We start from the raw sequence: 14,237 nt of genomic DNA, 5'->3' as shown, positions 1-14,237 counted from the left end.
AATGAAAACCAAGTCCCTCTCCCCGGGGAGGGAGCGAGGGTCCCCCAAACGCCAGCCCCCGGCCAAGCAGAGAGCGGGCTGAAGCCAAGTATGAGGAACAAGCCAGGCACCCAGAAAAACGTGAGATTATTTGTTTTGCTGCGTGGTGCTGGGGGGATCGAACCCGGGGTCACCCGTCAGGACCCAGCTCGGTGAGCCCTCGGGTCCGAAAGCAATTCAATCTGGAGGTGGTGAATTCACGCAGAAAGGCGGAGCAGCGAGCGCACGGTGTTTGTTCGTTTGCTGGGGGGTCCTCCAAGAGCTGGAAGCTGCCAAGGGTCAGGAGTGGGGGGTGGGGGATGGGGGACACTAGGGCGGGGGAGTGGGGAGGGGGGATGGAACCCGGGACTTCCCACAGAAGCTGCAGCTCCTCGCACCTGGCCCCGGGCGGGAGCGAGAGCCCTTGGTCCGCATCCCAAGACCGGGCCCACTTGCAGCAGCGGCTAATGATGCAGACAGCCAGGAAAGCATCGCCCACCCAGGGGCGCATCAGCAGCGGCTCAGAAGGCCAGGGCGATGCAGACCCAAGCGCTCCCCGCCCGCCTCTAGGTGCCAGCACTTAGACGCTCCGCTGGCGCCGGGTCGCCCGGCGGCGAAACAGCGACTCTAGCAGGCGACAAACGGCCCAGGCGGCGATGGCGGAGCGAGAACTACAACTCCAGAACTACAACTCCCGACAACACCCGCTCCCCTCTGGAGTCCCGCCCTCCCTTCCAGCATTTCCGTTTCCGCCGCTCGCCCCACCCCCTCCTCGCCAATCGGACCTATCGGGGAACTAACCGGACGCGTGACCCCGCGTGAGGGGCGGGCCGGCTCGAGCCCAGGCGAGATGCTAGGGCCCTATTGGTAGAAAGCGACTCGAGGGGGGCGCGACTGCGATTGAAAATGTCGACAGTGATTGGGTGGATGGGACGGGGGCGGAGTGAAGGGCAGCAGGGCAGCGACCAATCAGCGTCCAGCATGGCCGGCCGTGGGGGGGACGAAAAAGGCCCCACGGTTCTGTAGTCACCTGCCACGGGGTCTGGTGGGAGGAGCCGCAGCCCCCGCGGCCGCCTGGCGCTTCCTGTTTCCGGTTCCCGGAGCGCTGCGCTGCGAGGCGCTCGGGGGGAGGAGCGCCGGCCCCGGGCACGAGTTCCAGGACGGAGGTGTGCGGCTGGCCGCCCGCTGGCCCCCAGTCTCCCTGCGGTCCTGAGCCCCTGCCCGCGGCATGTGAGTGTGAGGGGCGTGGAGGGGGCTGCAGCGCGCGGGGCTCCCCGGGCCCGCCGTGCGCACCCCCCCTCCCACCCCCGGTGCCCCCTACGGGCTCGGCTGGACGCGGGGGTGGGGGGTGGGGGGGTGTGAGAGCGAAGAGTCCCCCCTCCCCCAGTGCCGGCTGGGAAGCGGGAAGCGGGGTGGGGGGGCGGGCTGGGGGCATGCCCGGACGCGGGGTCCGTGCTCACGGTGGTCCCCGCGGGAGGCGTGGGGGTGTGCACGCGGGGAGGGGGCTGCAGAGGCAGCCTCGGGCGAGGTGGGGGGGGCACGGTCCCCCGCACCCCCGGAGTGGCACAGGCTGGAGGCGAGACTTCGCTGGGGAATTTGGAAAACGATTTGAGGGGGCTGGCCGGGAGGGGGGTGCGAGGGGGGCGGGGTGGGGGGCTTCGTGTGTGCGGGGAGCGCCCACCCGCCCGCGCCCGCGCGCGCGGGACAGCAGCAGCTCGGTCCCGGGGGCCCCGGGGTTGTCGGGGCGCCCCCGGAGCGGACGTGAGCGGGCGTCCGAAAGAAGTTCGAAGTTCCCTTGCAGAATGGAAAATACCTGTGGTGCGCCCGTCCTGGGCGGCGGCCGCGGTGGGCGAGTGGTGCAGAGAGGCCCAAGTGATGGCAAACTTGGTGGCCGGGTTCCGGGTGAAGAAGGGTTTAGGGGGCTAGGCATGGGGGGGAGAGGGGGAGGAAGGTACCCCTTCCCACGTCCATCTGTCACCATAGACAGACATTGGAAGGGCCTTTGCAAGATCCGGCAGCCCTGCGCGTTTCCCAGAGTTGCGGGATTAATTCATGCGCCTTGTGTGCCAAATAGCCCGAGAGATGCAGGGGTGAGGCCCTCGCCGTGCACGTGACCGGCCCTGGTTAGGGTTAGCATCACATGACCTCCGCAGAGCGCCTTCAGGAGTGAGCCCCGGGCAGAGCCAGTGCGGCCCTAACACTCCCCACACTCAGCCAAGTGAAGGATTTTCCAAGCAAATACTTTTTTTATGGGGTCTCTCCTTATGTCTTCACGCCCCGAGTAATCCAAGTTGGCCCCACTAACTTCTTGTCTTTAAAGATGTTGTGCAGGGGCTGGAGCGATAGCACAGTGGGGAGGGCGTTTACCTTGCACACGGCCGACCCGGGTTCAATTCCCAGCATCCCATAGGCTACACCCGAGCAGTGCCAGGAGTTATTCCTGAGCCAAAAAGCCAAAAAAAAGAAAAGTGTGCAACCTGTGGAAAGTAACCACCTTTTTAGCATCAAGTCCATCATCAGTTAAATGAGAGAAATTACACTTCGTTGGGTTGTAAAGGTCAGCCAGGAAAATCTAGAAATGCACTTGGCGCCTCTGCCGCTGAATCAGAAGCTGCTCAAAGCAGGGAGAGAGCGAGACAGAGAGAGAGAGGGAGAGAGAGAGAGAGAGAGAGAGAGAGAGAGAGAGAGAGGAGAGAGAGAATAGAATACAACTCTTCTCATCTGACTTCTTGAACCCCTAAGCCAATGAAAGGTGCGTGCTTCTACGTTAACTTTTCATCCCTTTCCAGTTTTGCAAGATTATTTGTTCTACTTTGAGAAAAAGAAATCATCAGCTGTGAACAGACAGGCAGCCGACTAGTGTTTGTATGAGCATCCCTCCAGAAAATTGCTTCCCACACTGCACAACCCCCTCCCCACCCCACCCACCCCCCACCCCCCCACTCCCTTCCCCACGTGGGGAGTTGGGGGTGGGAGGTCAGGTAGCGAATCCCTACTCCCCACAACTTTGAAATGTAAATATTTGGGGCCCTGAGAAGCCTTGCCTGAGCAGCCCAGTTCAAGGAAATCTTCTTTTCCCTATCTCGGTGGGTCAAGTGACATGTTGAGCAATGAGCTTATTTGGGAAAGGTCAGAATTTGAGGTCCGGGTGCTTGGGTCCACCTCCTCTCAGCAACTGTGTGAGGAGTCACTTCCCCTTCCCTCTTTGCTCAGTCAAAGAGAAAGTAAAGCTTGAGCTGCCTGCGGGCTCCCATCGTCCCGGCGCCAAGTTCCCAGGTGACCGTGACCGTGACAGGCCGAGACGGGCTCCAGGCTAGACCACAAGCTCCGGACGGGCGTGCACCTCGTTTTTTCTCTTGCTATGAAGTGGGGGTGATGGGCTGCCGTGGGGATACATTTGTCTCCATTCATGAACTTGCACGGTGCCCAGCAGAAGGCAGAGCCTCTGCCCTCCTTGGGGTTCTGGTTTTCGTGTTTTCAGGGGGGTGTGTTTCTGAGGCCCAGAGAACGCATGCCCCGTGCAGGAGGCCCAGTGTCCATCCCTGGCAGGGTAAGACTGGCAGTGTGCTTAAGCCACTAGGCCAGGCGCCGGAGAGAGTCCCGGGGTGAAGGTGCTTGCCTTGTGCGTGGTTGACCCCCCTCTCGACCTCAATCCTCAATAGTGCAAAGTCCCCTCAAGCGTTGCCGGGAGTGATCCCTGAGCATAACCAGGAGTGATCCAGACCCTCCCTAACCCTCCTCCCACCCACCCCCCAAAATTACTGATCCAGGAGTGTGGCTCCATGGTCAGCGTTTTCATTGTTATGTGTGACATCCTGAATTTCCTCCCTAGAACTCTCAGACGGCCGGAGGGATTGTGCAGCAGGGAGGGCGTTTGCCTTGCACGTGGCCGACCCAGGTTCGATCCCCGGCATCCCCTGTGGGCCCCTGAGCACCACCAGGGGTAATTCATGAGTGCAGAGCCAGGAGTAACCTCTGAGCATCGCCGGGTGTGACCCAAAAAGCAAAGAGAAAAAACCAACCTGGAGTTGTCAGAAATTATTCGGATATGTTTTGGGGGGACGGTGTCAGAACTGGCTATAATTTGTCTGTGGACCCCCTTGATAATTAACACCGGAAACTGCATCACACAAATCAGTTCCCAAATATTTCTTTCCCCAGTGGAGCAAGAGAGACAAAGTTTGATATAAATGTGCTAGGAAAGCTAGAGAAGGTTCCCGCCCAGGTCTTCCTTTCTCCTCTTGGGACCCCTTAAATGCTGCCTGTTTCAGGTCTTTTAAAAACACAGTGGGTGGGGCTGGAGCAATAGCACAGCGGGGAGGGCGTTTGCCTTGCACTTGGCAGAACCTGGGTTCGATTCCCAGCATCCAATATGGTCTCCCAAGCACTGCCAGGGGTAATTCCTGAGCATCGCCAGGTGTGACCCAAAAAGCAAATAAATAAATAAATAAATGAAATAGAAAAATAAAAACGCAGTGGGGGCTGTGGACCCGCATGAAAAGGAATTAGTGGGTGTGAAAGAGTATTTACACCAAGGCCGAGATGCGTTTGGAAGGATGTGTAAGTGACGAAACTTCTGAAGAATTTCGTCTCTGCAAATCAGCAAAGTTAGCGACGCTGTTAGAAAATGAACACACGAGGCCTGAAGGGTCATTCATGAACCCCGTTGGGAAATCTTTTGCAAGGGTCCATCCCTCGGCCTGGGTTCAGGGAGAAAACGAAGTGAGTCGAGCAGTGGAAGGGCATTCTTCTGTTCCCAACCGCAGAAGCAGATCGTGAATCGTATTTATTAAACCGTAAAGTGACTTGGTGACTCCCAGAGGTTACGAGTGACGGGGGGAGCGTAGGAAGGCACAGCGTGTCCTTGCAGGAGTCTAGTTGACACCCTCGAGGTGTGCGATTGATGAAGCCTGCGGGAGCTTCGGCAGGCTTCCTCATATGCTTTTTCTGACCTGGTGGCTTTTCGTCTGCTAGAGGTAATTAAATGTATTTCTTCGGGAATGAGGCATCAGTATAGATACAAACTGGGTTTGAAGTGCCGTGACCGTTTATCCTGATTTCAGCCTCAGCAACGGCGACTAGGAACGGAGGGTCCAGTGCTCCTGAGTATTAGCTTCGAGTTGGGGTCCAGAGAATTCCGTTTTCTCTGTCTTTTGAGTCTGTTCTAATTATTCCCTGCTAGACCTCGGGTGCTGAGTGTTCATTTGAGGTTTTCTTCCGGGCCTCTGTGTGGAGCTGTGCCTTAGAACCAAGGTTTCGCTTTGATCTCCATCTGACTCCGGTTGGTTTTGTGGGGGGCGGGAGGGGGCACACCCAGCTGTGCTCGGGGCTTCCTCCGGGCTCTGTGTCCAGGGATCCCTCTTGGAGCGACTCGGGACCGTTTGCGGCATCGGGGACTCAAAGCAAGTTGGCTTGCATGCAGGGCAAGGCTGGTTTCTCTCTGGCCCCTCAGGGTAGCTTGATACCAAACTATAAAGAGGCCAGAGTGGGGCTGGAGCAATAGCACAGCGGGGAGGGCGTTTGCCTTGCACGCGGCCGACCCGGGTTCGATTCCCAGCATCCCATAGGGTCCCCTGAGCACTCCCGGGAGTAATTCCTGAGCGCAGAGCCAGGAGTAACCCCTGAGCATCTCTGGGTGTGACCCAAAAAGAAAAAAAGAGGCTGGAGTGTCTACATAGGGGCAGTGCTGGGGGTTGGGGTGGTCTTTTTTTTTGGGGGGGACACAGTGAGACCGGGGATCAGAGCAAACCTGGGCCTCCGAAGCCTGTGCTCCAGCCCTCGGCCCACCCCCACGCCCCCTTGCCTCCTCTCCCCCTTGTAGTTAGAGGGACTTAGGTATAACTTGGGCCGAGAATTTTCCAGAGATACTAGAATGTCTAGTATGTTTGCTGCAGGGAGCCAAAGAATCGTAGGCTTCGAGCAGCACGGGAAACCCTGAGCTCTTCACAGGTTGCTTCCCGTGTCAGGCTGAGTGAGGTGAGTCAGAAAGAGAGGGACAGACATAGAAAGACTGCACTCGTTTGTGGAGTGTAAAGTAACATCACATGGGATGGACACCCAAGGGCACAGTAGACACAAGGGCCAGGAAGATTGCTCCGTAGTTGGAAGTCTGCGGGAGTAGGGGGGAGAAGGCTGGGGGTAGAGAGAGGATCGCTAAGAAAATGATGGTTGGAGGGATCGCGCGGGATGGGAGATGTGTGCTGAAAGTAGGTAAAGAACCAAACACGGTGACCTCTCAGTATCTGTATTGGAAGTATTTCAATACAGATATTTAATTACATACGGATATTCAATACAGATATTTCAGTACAATTCAGTGTCTGTATTGGAAACCATGGTGCCCAGAAGTAGAGAGAGAGTCTGGGGAATATTGTCTGCCATGGAGGCAGGGGAGGGTGGGAAAAGGGGGGGATACCGGGGATATTGGTGGTGGGGAATGTGCCCTGGTGGAGGGATGGGTGTTTGATCACTGTGTGATTGTAACTCAGACATGAAAGCTCGTAACTATCTCGCGGTGGTTCAATAAAATAAAAAATGAATAATAAAACTGCTTCTTCCCGTCTCTCCCGGAAGGATGTTCCCCGCCTGCAGGCGCTGGAGGACCCGGGCGCTGGCGCTGCCGCTGCTGCTCCTGGCCGTGGCCGTGAGGGAGTCCTGGCAGGCAGAGGAGAAGACCTGCGACCTGGTCGGAGAGAAGGGGAAGGAGTCGGAGAACGAGCTGGCGCTGCTGAGGAGGCTGAAGCCGCTGTATAACAAAAGGTCCGAGGGAGGAGGCGGGAGGGCGGGCTGGAGGGGCCTCGTTCGCGCTTCTGCCACGGAAGTTTCCGTCCCAGCTTCCGAGGGGATTCGCAGGGGGTGACCCTCCCGTGAGCGACGGCTCTGGGCCACTGGGCAGGCGGAACGGTAGGAAACGGGCCCTGATTTGGCCCTAGCAGCTTGCTCGCTTGCAGAGCGCCCAACGGGCTCTCAGCCCAGCTTCTGGGGGCCAGACACAGTGCTCATCAGACACAGTGCTCATCTGCAGAAGCGTCGCACTGCAGAGTGGGTGCATGTTTCAGGCCAGCTCTTTTTTCTTTTGTTGTTGTTACCTTTTTTAAAAAAAAAGTGTGGGGTGGATCAGAGAAATAATACAGTGGGTCAGGTAAGTGCCACCTTGCACAAGCCCACCCAGGTTCAATCCCCAGCATCCCATGTGGTCCCCCGAGCACCGCCAGGAGTGATTCCTGAGTGCAGAGCCAGGAGGAACCCCTGAGCATCACCAGGTGTGACCCAGAAACTAAGAAGAGAGAATATAGTGGGCAGAGCACTTAGCCTTGTATGTGGCTGACCCAAGTTTGATCCCCAGCATCCCAAGTGGTCCCCGCCCACAGCCCTGCCAGGAGTGATTCCTGAGTGCAGAGCCTGGAATAACCTTTAGGTATCGCTGGGTGTGGCCCCAGAATGAAAACAAGCTAACCAAAAAATGGGATGTGACAGTTATGTGAAGCTTTTCTCATACTGGCATTCATCATCGTCATCATCGTCATCCCATTGATCATCAAATTTCTGGAGCGGTCTCAGAAACATCTCCTTTTGTCTTAGCCCTGAGATTTTAGCAGCCTCTCTTTACTCGTCCTTCCCAATGATGCCGCATTGGAAGCTCTTTCAGGGTCAGGGGAATGAGACCCATCATTGTCACTGGTTTTGGCATATGAAGACACCACGGGGAGCTTGCCAGGCTCTCCCATGTGGGCAGGAAACTCTCGGTAGCTTGCCAGGTTCTCCCAGAGGGAGATGTAGGCTGTAAGATGTCGAGTGGCCACAGCCATGCTCAAGGCCCCTCTCCACACGTTTGGACGAGCCTCATGTGTGAAGGTACCAGCATACTGAGATTATCACTGAAGAACAGGCTTCCTAGGCTGGAGCCACAGGGCTTTTGCCTGGCACACAGCAGGCCTGGGTTTGGTCCCTGGCACCCGTGTGGTTCCCCCACCGAGCACTGCCAGGAGTCACGATGATGCAGCGGCAGCAACAGTGACAAAGTGGTGAAATGTGGTGAAGCTGTTTTCAAGGCTGCACCACGAGGAGCAGCTTGTCGGGGTTCAAAGGCGTTAAATTAGCGGCCAGAAGGGCACAGGCCTCCAGGTTGGATTCCCTGGGACCTTGCCAGGGGCAGCCCCGGAGGCCTCCAGCACCTCCCGGGGCACCCAGGCACCCCTGACTCTGTGGGACCCAAAGCGTATCACGTCCTTGGGCCTTGCACTGAACCCATGGCGCAGGGGGCAGAGAACCACCACGGGGGGCCCCCGGACCCCTGGAGCATTACTTGGGAGGCCAAGAAAACAAAGAGAAGAAAAAGGGTTATATAGTCATTCAAAGGCTGGGGGCCAGAGCGACTGTGCTGGGGTTTACAGCACTTAACTCGCCTACAGTCGATCCCAAGTTTCAAGCCCCGGAACCCCCGGGGCTTACTCTCCGCATGAACCAGGAAGAATTCCCGAGCTCGGCTGTGTATGGCAGAGAAGATTTTTGTTTTGAAAAATACAAGACGGGGGCCGGGGTGATCGCACAGTGGAGGGGGCGTTTGCCTTGACTGGGTTCCATCCCCGGCATCCCCTAGGGTCCCCTGAGCACTGCCAGGAGACATTCCTGAGCCAGGAGTCACCCCTGAGCATGACTAGGTGTGAGCCAAAAAGCAAAATAATGATAATAAAGTAATAAAAACACAAGACATGGGTCCGACCGTTCTCGTTGGGGATGCATGCGGAGAGATGGACCTTTGGGTCATCTGTGCCGACAGCACTGGGCGTGTTCTCCAGAACTCTTCCCGACTCTGCTGGGGTAGCAGAGCAGGAGGGCGTCCGTGTTGGGAATTTTATTTTTTTATATTTTATTTGTTAGACGGATCTCACCAGGAGGTCCGGGAGGGGTGGGGCGGGGGCAGGTTCAGTACTTTGCGTGTGGAAAGTCAGCCGGGCCCCGCCGTCTCTCAGGCTCCAGGCCTGCCTTCTCGCCGCCACGTACATGGCAGTAGGTGCCGGGGTGCCCCCGAACAGGCGTTAGGGGACCACGGTCCCGCTCGGCGTCTGCAGCTGACCAGAGCTGCCTTCCTGTGTGGCTTGTGGCCAGCGGCCTCGTCGCTGCAGACAGACTAGAGTAGGAGCAGGCGCACCTCGGCCTCTGCGTCCCCGTCACTACACCCGCCGGCATCTGCGTCAGTGTTGGGGGAAGAAGGAAGGGAGTTTCCTCGGGAGCACCGCCCCGTGCTCGGGAGCACCGCCCCGCAGCGAGCGGTGTCTCCCAGTGCTGGGCAGGCGTCTGGGACGCCTTCAAGTGCCTTCCCCAGCCGGGGGCTGAGATTTCCTTACTCAGACCCCGCGGGGCTCTCCCGAATCCCCGAAAGGACCCGCCCCGCCCACCCCCTCCGCGCGCGATGGAAGGGAAGGAAGCTGCCCCCGCGTCACTCACCGCCTTCTCCCCTCCCGCCTCCCCGCAGCTTCGAGAGCACCGTGGGCCAGGGCTCCGACACGTACATGTACAAGTTCCGCGTGTGCCGGGAAGCCAGCAACCACTCCTCGGGTGCGGGCCTGGTCCAGATCAACAAGAGCACCGGGAAGGAGATGGTGGTGGGGCGGCTCAATGAGACGCACGTCTTCAACGGAAGTAAGGCTCCCGGGCCCGAGTCCGCCCTGCCCCCAGCTTGTCTCGGCTCCTGCCTCCCTGGTCCCCTGCTAGATGCTGCGCGCGCACACAGACACACAGACACAGACACACACGCACAGACACACTCCACGTCCCTCACTGCTAGATGCGCCCCCCCCCCCCACACACACACACGCCACGTCCCTCACTGCTAGATCACACACACACACACACACACACACACACACACACACACACACACACACACACACACACACACACACACACACACACAACTCCATGTCCCTCACTCCCAGTATGTGATGCTTGCTTGCACCTTGACTGTTTTTTTTGTTTTGTTTTTTGTTTTCTTTTTTTTTTCCTTTTTGTTTTTTTGGCTTTTTGGGTCACACCTAGTGATGCTCAGGGGTCACTCCTGGCTCTGTGCTCAGGAATCACTCCTAGTGGTACTCAGAGGACCCTATGGGATGCTGGGATTCAAACCCTGGTCCGCCACGTGCCAGGCAAACGCCCTCCCCGCTGTGCTGTCGCTCCAATTCCTGCACCTTGATTTTAAACAAATGCGCACGCTAACCAGAATCTGGCCGGAAATCTGTGGCCCCGCGGCCCTCTTCGTCGCCCGGGTCCTTCAGGCTTGCGGTGTGCTCAGCTTGAAAATACAGACCGTCACCTTTTCTCATCAAGCTCCTCAAGCTTGGCTAATTAAATTTTGGTCAAGCCGGTTTTTTGTTTGTTGTTTTTTTTTCTGGTCTGGCAAACCAGAATTTCCCACTGTGTGCAGTGGAGGTTGTTTTCCAAGGACAGAATCCTATTCCTGGCAAAAGACCGTGGGAGTCTTCATTCTCTCCCGTGAGGAGTTAAATCGTCCAGATGTTCAGGGCAGATCTGTGCATGGCTAATGGTGGCCCAGCGTCTGGGGCCGGGGGTCTCAGGAGGTGGGATTTGTCACCCAGGTCCTTTTCACTTTCTTTGCAACTTTGAAACATCATTTCCCCTTTTCTACTTTATTTTCCCATATGCCACTCCCCACTCTTACGTCCCCCAAAAAAAATATTAAAAAGAAGAAAGAAAATTGGAAGCAGTCTATTGATCTCTCTTGCTGACCGAATCAGATGATACTTTGAGAAAAAAAATTGGAAGCCAGCAAACAGGGAAGAAGAAATGTCTTCCCGCCTTAAAAATCTGCGGCTCGGAGCTGGAGTGATATCACAGCGGGGAGGGCGTTTGCTTTGTACGGGGCCGACCCAGGTTCGATTCCCAGCATCCCATAGGGTCCCCTGAGCACCGCCAGGAGTGATTCCTGAGTGCAGAGCCAGGAGGAACCCCTGAGCATCACCGGGTGTGACCCAAAAAACACCCCCCCCCCCCCCAAAATCTGCAGCTCCTTGCAAATAGCAGGCTGCCCCCTGTCAGCCGGTAATTACAGTGTCTCTGCTTTTGATGCTCGCAGGTGTTCGGGCCGGCCCGCCGTGGTTCTGGCGCTGCCGGCTGCCTACCCTCTGGTTAGGGGAGTTACCTCATTCCTTTCCCGGGCTCCGGCTCTTCCTTTCCCCTGGACCCGGCGGCAGGCAGAGCAGTCACCTCGCCCTCTCCCCAGGGTGGGCGGGAGCACGGGCTGCTCTCCCCCTGCCCTCAGCGGCCTCCCCCCTCCGCCCTCCGCAGGCAACTGGATCATGCTCATCTACAAAGGCGGGGACGAGTACGACAGCCACTGCGGGAAGGAGCAGCGGCGCGCCGTGGTCATGATCTCCTGCAACCGGCACACGCTCGCGGTGAGGGCAGAGGGGCCCGGCCCGCCCGGGGCGCTTGGGGGCGGCTGGGAGGAAGCTGGGGGGGGTTCCCCTCACCCCCATCCGGTGCCTTTTCCCACTGCCCGGTCGGTTGTGGGGCAGGCGCAGGTCCTGTTTGGGGGGCCCGGGGGGTGCTGGGAGGGGGGCTGGTAAAGGTCCCTAAGCGCGTGGCCCGCCCTGCCGCCCCCAGGCCAATTTCATCCCCGTGTCCGAGGAGCGCGGCAAAGTGCAGGAGTGCCTCTACCTCTTCGAGATGGACAGCAGCCTGGCCTGCTCCCCCGAGGCCTCGCACCTCAGCGTGGGCGCCATCCTGCTCATCACGTGAGTGCCCGGGCACTGTGCCCCCGTCCATTTGCCCGGCGTGGGCCGCGGGTCCTCCACGTGGGCGTTGGGGCGGCAGCCCGGCTGCTCGCCCTGTCTGCTCCCTGGCACCCCCTGTGGTGTGGCCCCTCCCCGCCCTGCCAAGCCCCCAGCCTGCCGCTGTCCAGCTGGGAGTGATTCCTGAGCGCGGCCGGGCACGGTCCAAGCCCCCCATCCCCCCACCCCCACCCCCGCCCCAAATAAAAAATAGATTAGGGATTAGGCTGTTTTGTTGCCAATAGGTATTTGCATTCTGAGACTCTTCCCCTGTTCCTCCCTACTGAGGGGGGGTGCAAGAGGGAGCTGTCACACCCAGGGTTGCCCAGGATTGACTCCCGGCTCTGCACTCATCCCTGACAGGAATCTGGGGGCCGTATCAAATCCCAGGGCTAGAACGCAGGTCGGCTGCATGCAAGGCAGGCGCCCCGGGCTGGACTGTTTTATTTATTTATTGGCTTTTTGGGTCACACCTGGCGATGCACAGGGGGTTACTCCTGACTTTACATTCAAGACGTGCTCAGGCACCATATGGGATTCTGGGACTCGAACCCGGGTCAGCCGCGTGCAAGGCAAACGCCCTCCCCGCTGTGCTGTTGCACAAGATCCCGCTCCCGCTGTATTGTTAGACTGTGGGGAAACGGTTTATGAAACGGTCACTCATGGCTGTGAGTCACCTCTGTGACTCTGACTGTTTGTCCCGAGCCTGCTGCTTCTCAGGGTGGGAAGAGGGGGCTTGGGGCTGCAGCCGTGCCAATCCCCTGCTCTCCCTTGGAGTGGCCCCGGGGGCAGGGGGCTTCTCCTGGCCTTGTCAGCCTTGCCCTCTCCCTGGCAGGTTTGCGTGCCTGGTGGCTGTCTACGTCATCGGGGGCTTCCTGTACCAGCGCCTGGTGGTGGGCGCCAAGGGCATGGAGCAGTTCCCGCACTTGGCCTTCTGGCAGGATCTCGGCAACCTGGTAGCGGTAAGGAGCAGGGCGCGCAGGAGAGGCGGGAGTCGGGGGCCGCTGGCCCAGGGTTCCAAGTCGCGTCGAGTCAGCGTCGGGCCTGGCTCAGCCTCAGCCAGGGATGCACCCTGCGCTGACGGCTTACACCGTTCTCGAAGGCTGTCATGAGGGGATCAAGTCTGTTAAGATTTTTTTTTCCCCTCCCATTAATTAACCCCCCATCCAAGTCAGCCTGTTGTTGGAACTTTGAGCTTCTCTCCCTCCTCTTTATGATTATTCCGGGGGTGGGGGGTGAGGGGAACCCACCAAATCTTGCCCCCATTCTTTTGCTTTCTGGAGTCACACCGGGCGATGCTCAGGGGACCCTATGGGATGCTGGGGATGGAACCGCCCTCCCCACCGTGCTATCGCTCCGGCCCCTTGCCCCCATCCTCCCGCTGCAGACCGAGGCTGGGCTGCAGCTTCCGTCCCATCTGCCCGTTTCCTCCCCACAGGATGGCTGCGACTTCGTGTGCCGCTCCAAGCCCCGAGGTGCGCCTGCCGCCTACCGGGGCGTGGGGGACGACCAGCTGGGGGAGGAGACCGAGGAGCGTGACGACCACCTGCTGCCCATGTGAAGGGTCCCGCCCGCCACCGTGCCCGCCGACCCCGGGAGCGGCCTCTGCTCCCGCTCGTCTCGCCCGCTCGCTGCGCTTGCTTGCCAGCCTGCTTCCGGCCTGCCGCCTCTTCCCACCCCAGAAACGCTTTCTCTCCAGCGCCCGACCTTCCCCTCGCGCCGCAGGGCTAGTGACAGGCAGGGGGTGTCCGGACAAGGGCCACCGTGGCCTCTGGGCAGCAGAAGGTACAGGAGGAGAGTTTCGGTGAACAAAAGGGGACCTGGCAGGTTCCCCGGCCCATTCTTTTTTCTTTTCCTTTTTTCAAAACATTTTTACAAAATTTTAGACACTGGATTTCTGTGATTTTTTTTTTTCCCCACACACAAAAAAAAGCGACAAAACATTATTTATCCGAGGCTTGCCCGCTTTCCTGCTGTCTGTCTGCCCCACAGTGAGTCTCTGTGCGGACACGGATGCCACTTCCTGCCGCTTAGGAAAGGGAACGCTTGCTGTGAGCCAGGCGCTGGCCTTCGGGCTGAGCCGGAGCGGGTGGGGGGTCTCGTCTTCTCCCACGGCCAGAAGCTTGGAGAAATGTGAAGTTTCCTAGTCAGGCATCAGGTACTGTTAGCTGAGGGGCCCTCGCACCCGCTGGTATTGGAGCACTTCGCCCTGCTTGGACCCTGGCTTGTGAACTCGGTTGCTGGTCTAGATGTGGCACATCAGGTCGGACCCCAGGAGAGGGCTTCCTTCCTGTGCTGAGGGCTCTGGGACAGGGAGACCCTTTACCCAGCCGTGGATCCCCTGCACCTGTGCACTCTCTCTGTCTCTCTCTCCTCTCTTTCACCTGCATCAAAGCTGGCCAGACCTTTTCTTTCCAGTGCGTGTCCCTC

General features: G+C 58.6%; 1 protein-coding gene across 1 annotated transcript; it reads left to right on the top strand.

Annotated features, from left to right (window-relative positions):
- Nucleotides 1-1,054: 1,054 nt before the first annotated feature.
- On the top strand, nucleotides 1,055-13,748 carry M6PR (mannose-6-phosphate receptor, cation dependent). The gene is made up of 7 exons (XM_004610661.2): nucleotides 1,055-1,248; nucleotides 6,592-6,777; nucleotides 9,494-9,660; nucleotides 11,323-11,432; nucleotides 11,641-11,771; nucleotides 12,643-12,769; nucleotides 13,246-13,748. Coding segments are annotated over exons 1-7 (846 nt in total). The 5' UTR covers nucleotides 1,055-1,246; the 3' UTR covers nucleotides 13,369-13,748.
- Nucleotides 13,749-14,237: the final 489 nt, after the last annotated feature.

Source organism: Sorex araneus, chromosome 6 (genome assembly GCF_027595985.1).
Source record: "Sorex araneus isolate mSorAra2 chromosome 6, mSorAra2.pri, whole genome shotgun sequence".
Taxonomy (NCBI): domain Eukaryota; kingdom Metazoa; phylum Chordata; class Mammalia; order Eulipotyphla; family Soricidae; genus Sorex; species Sorex araneus.
Note: the sequence above shows the minus strand (reverse complement) of the source record. Positions and strands in the feature narration are given on the sequence as shown.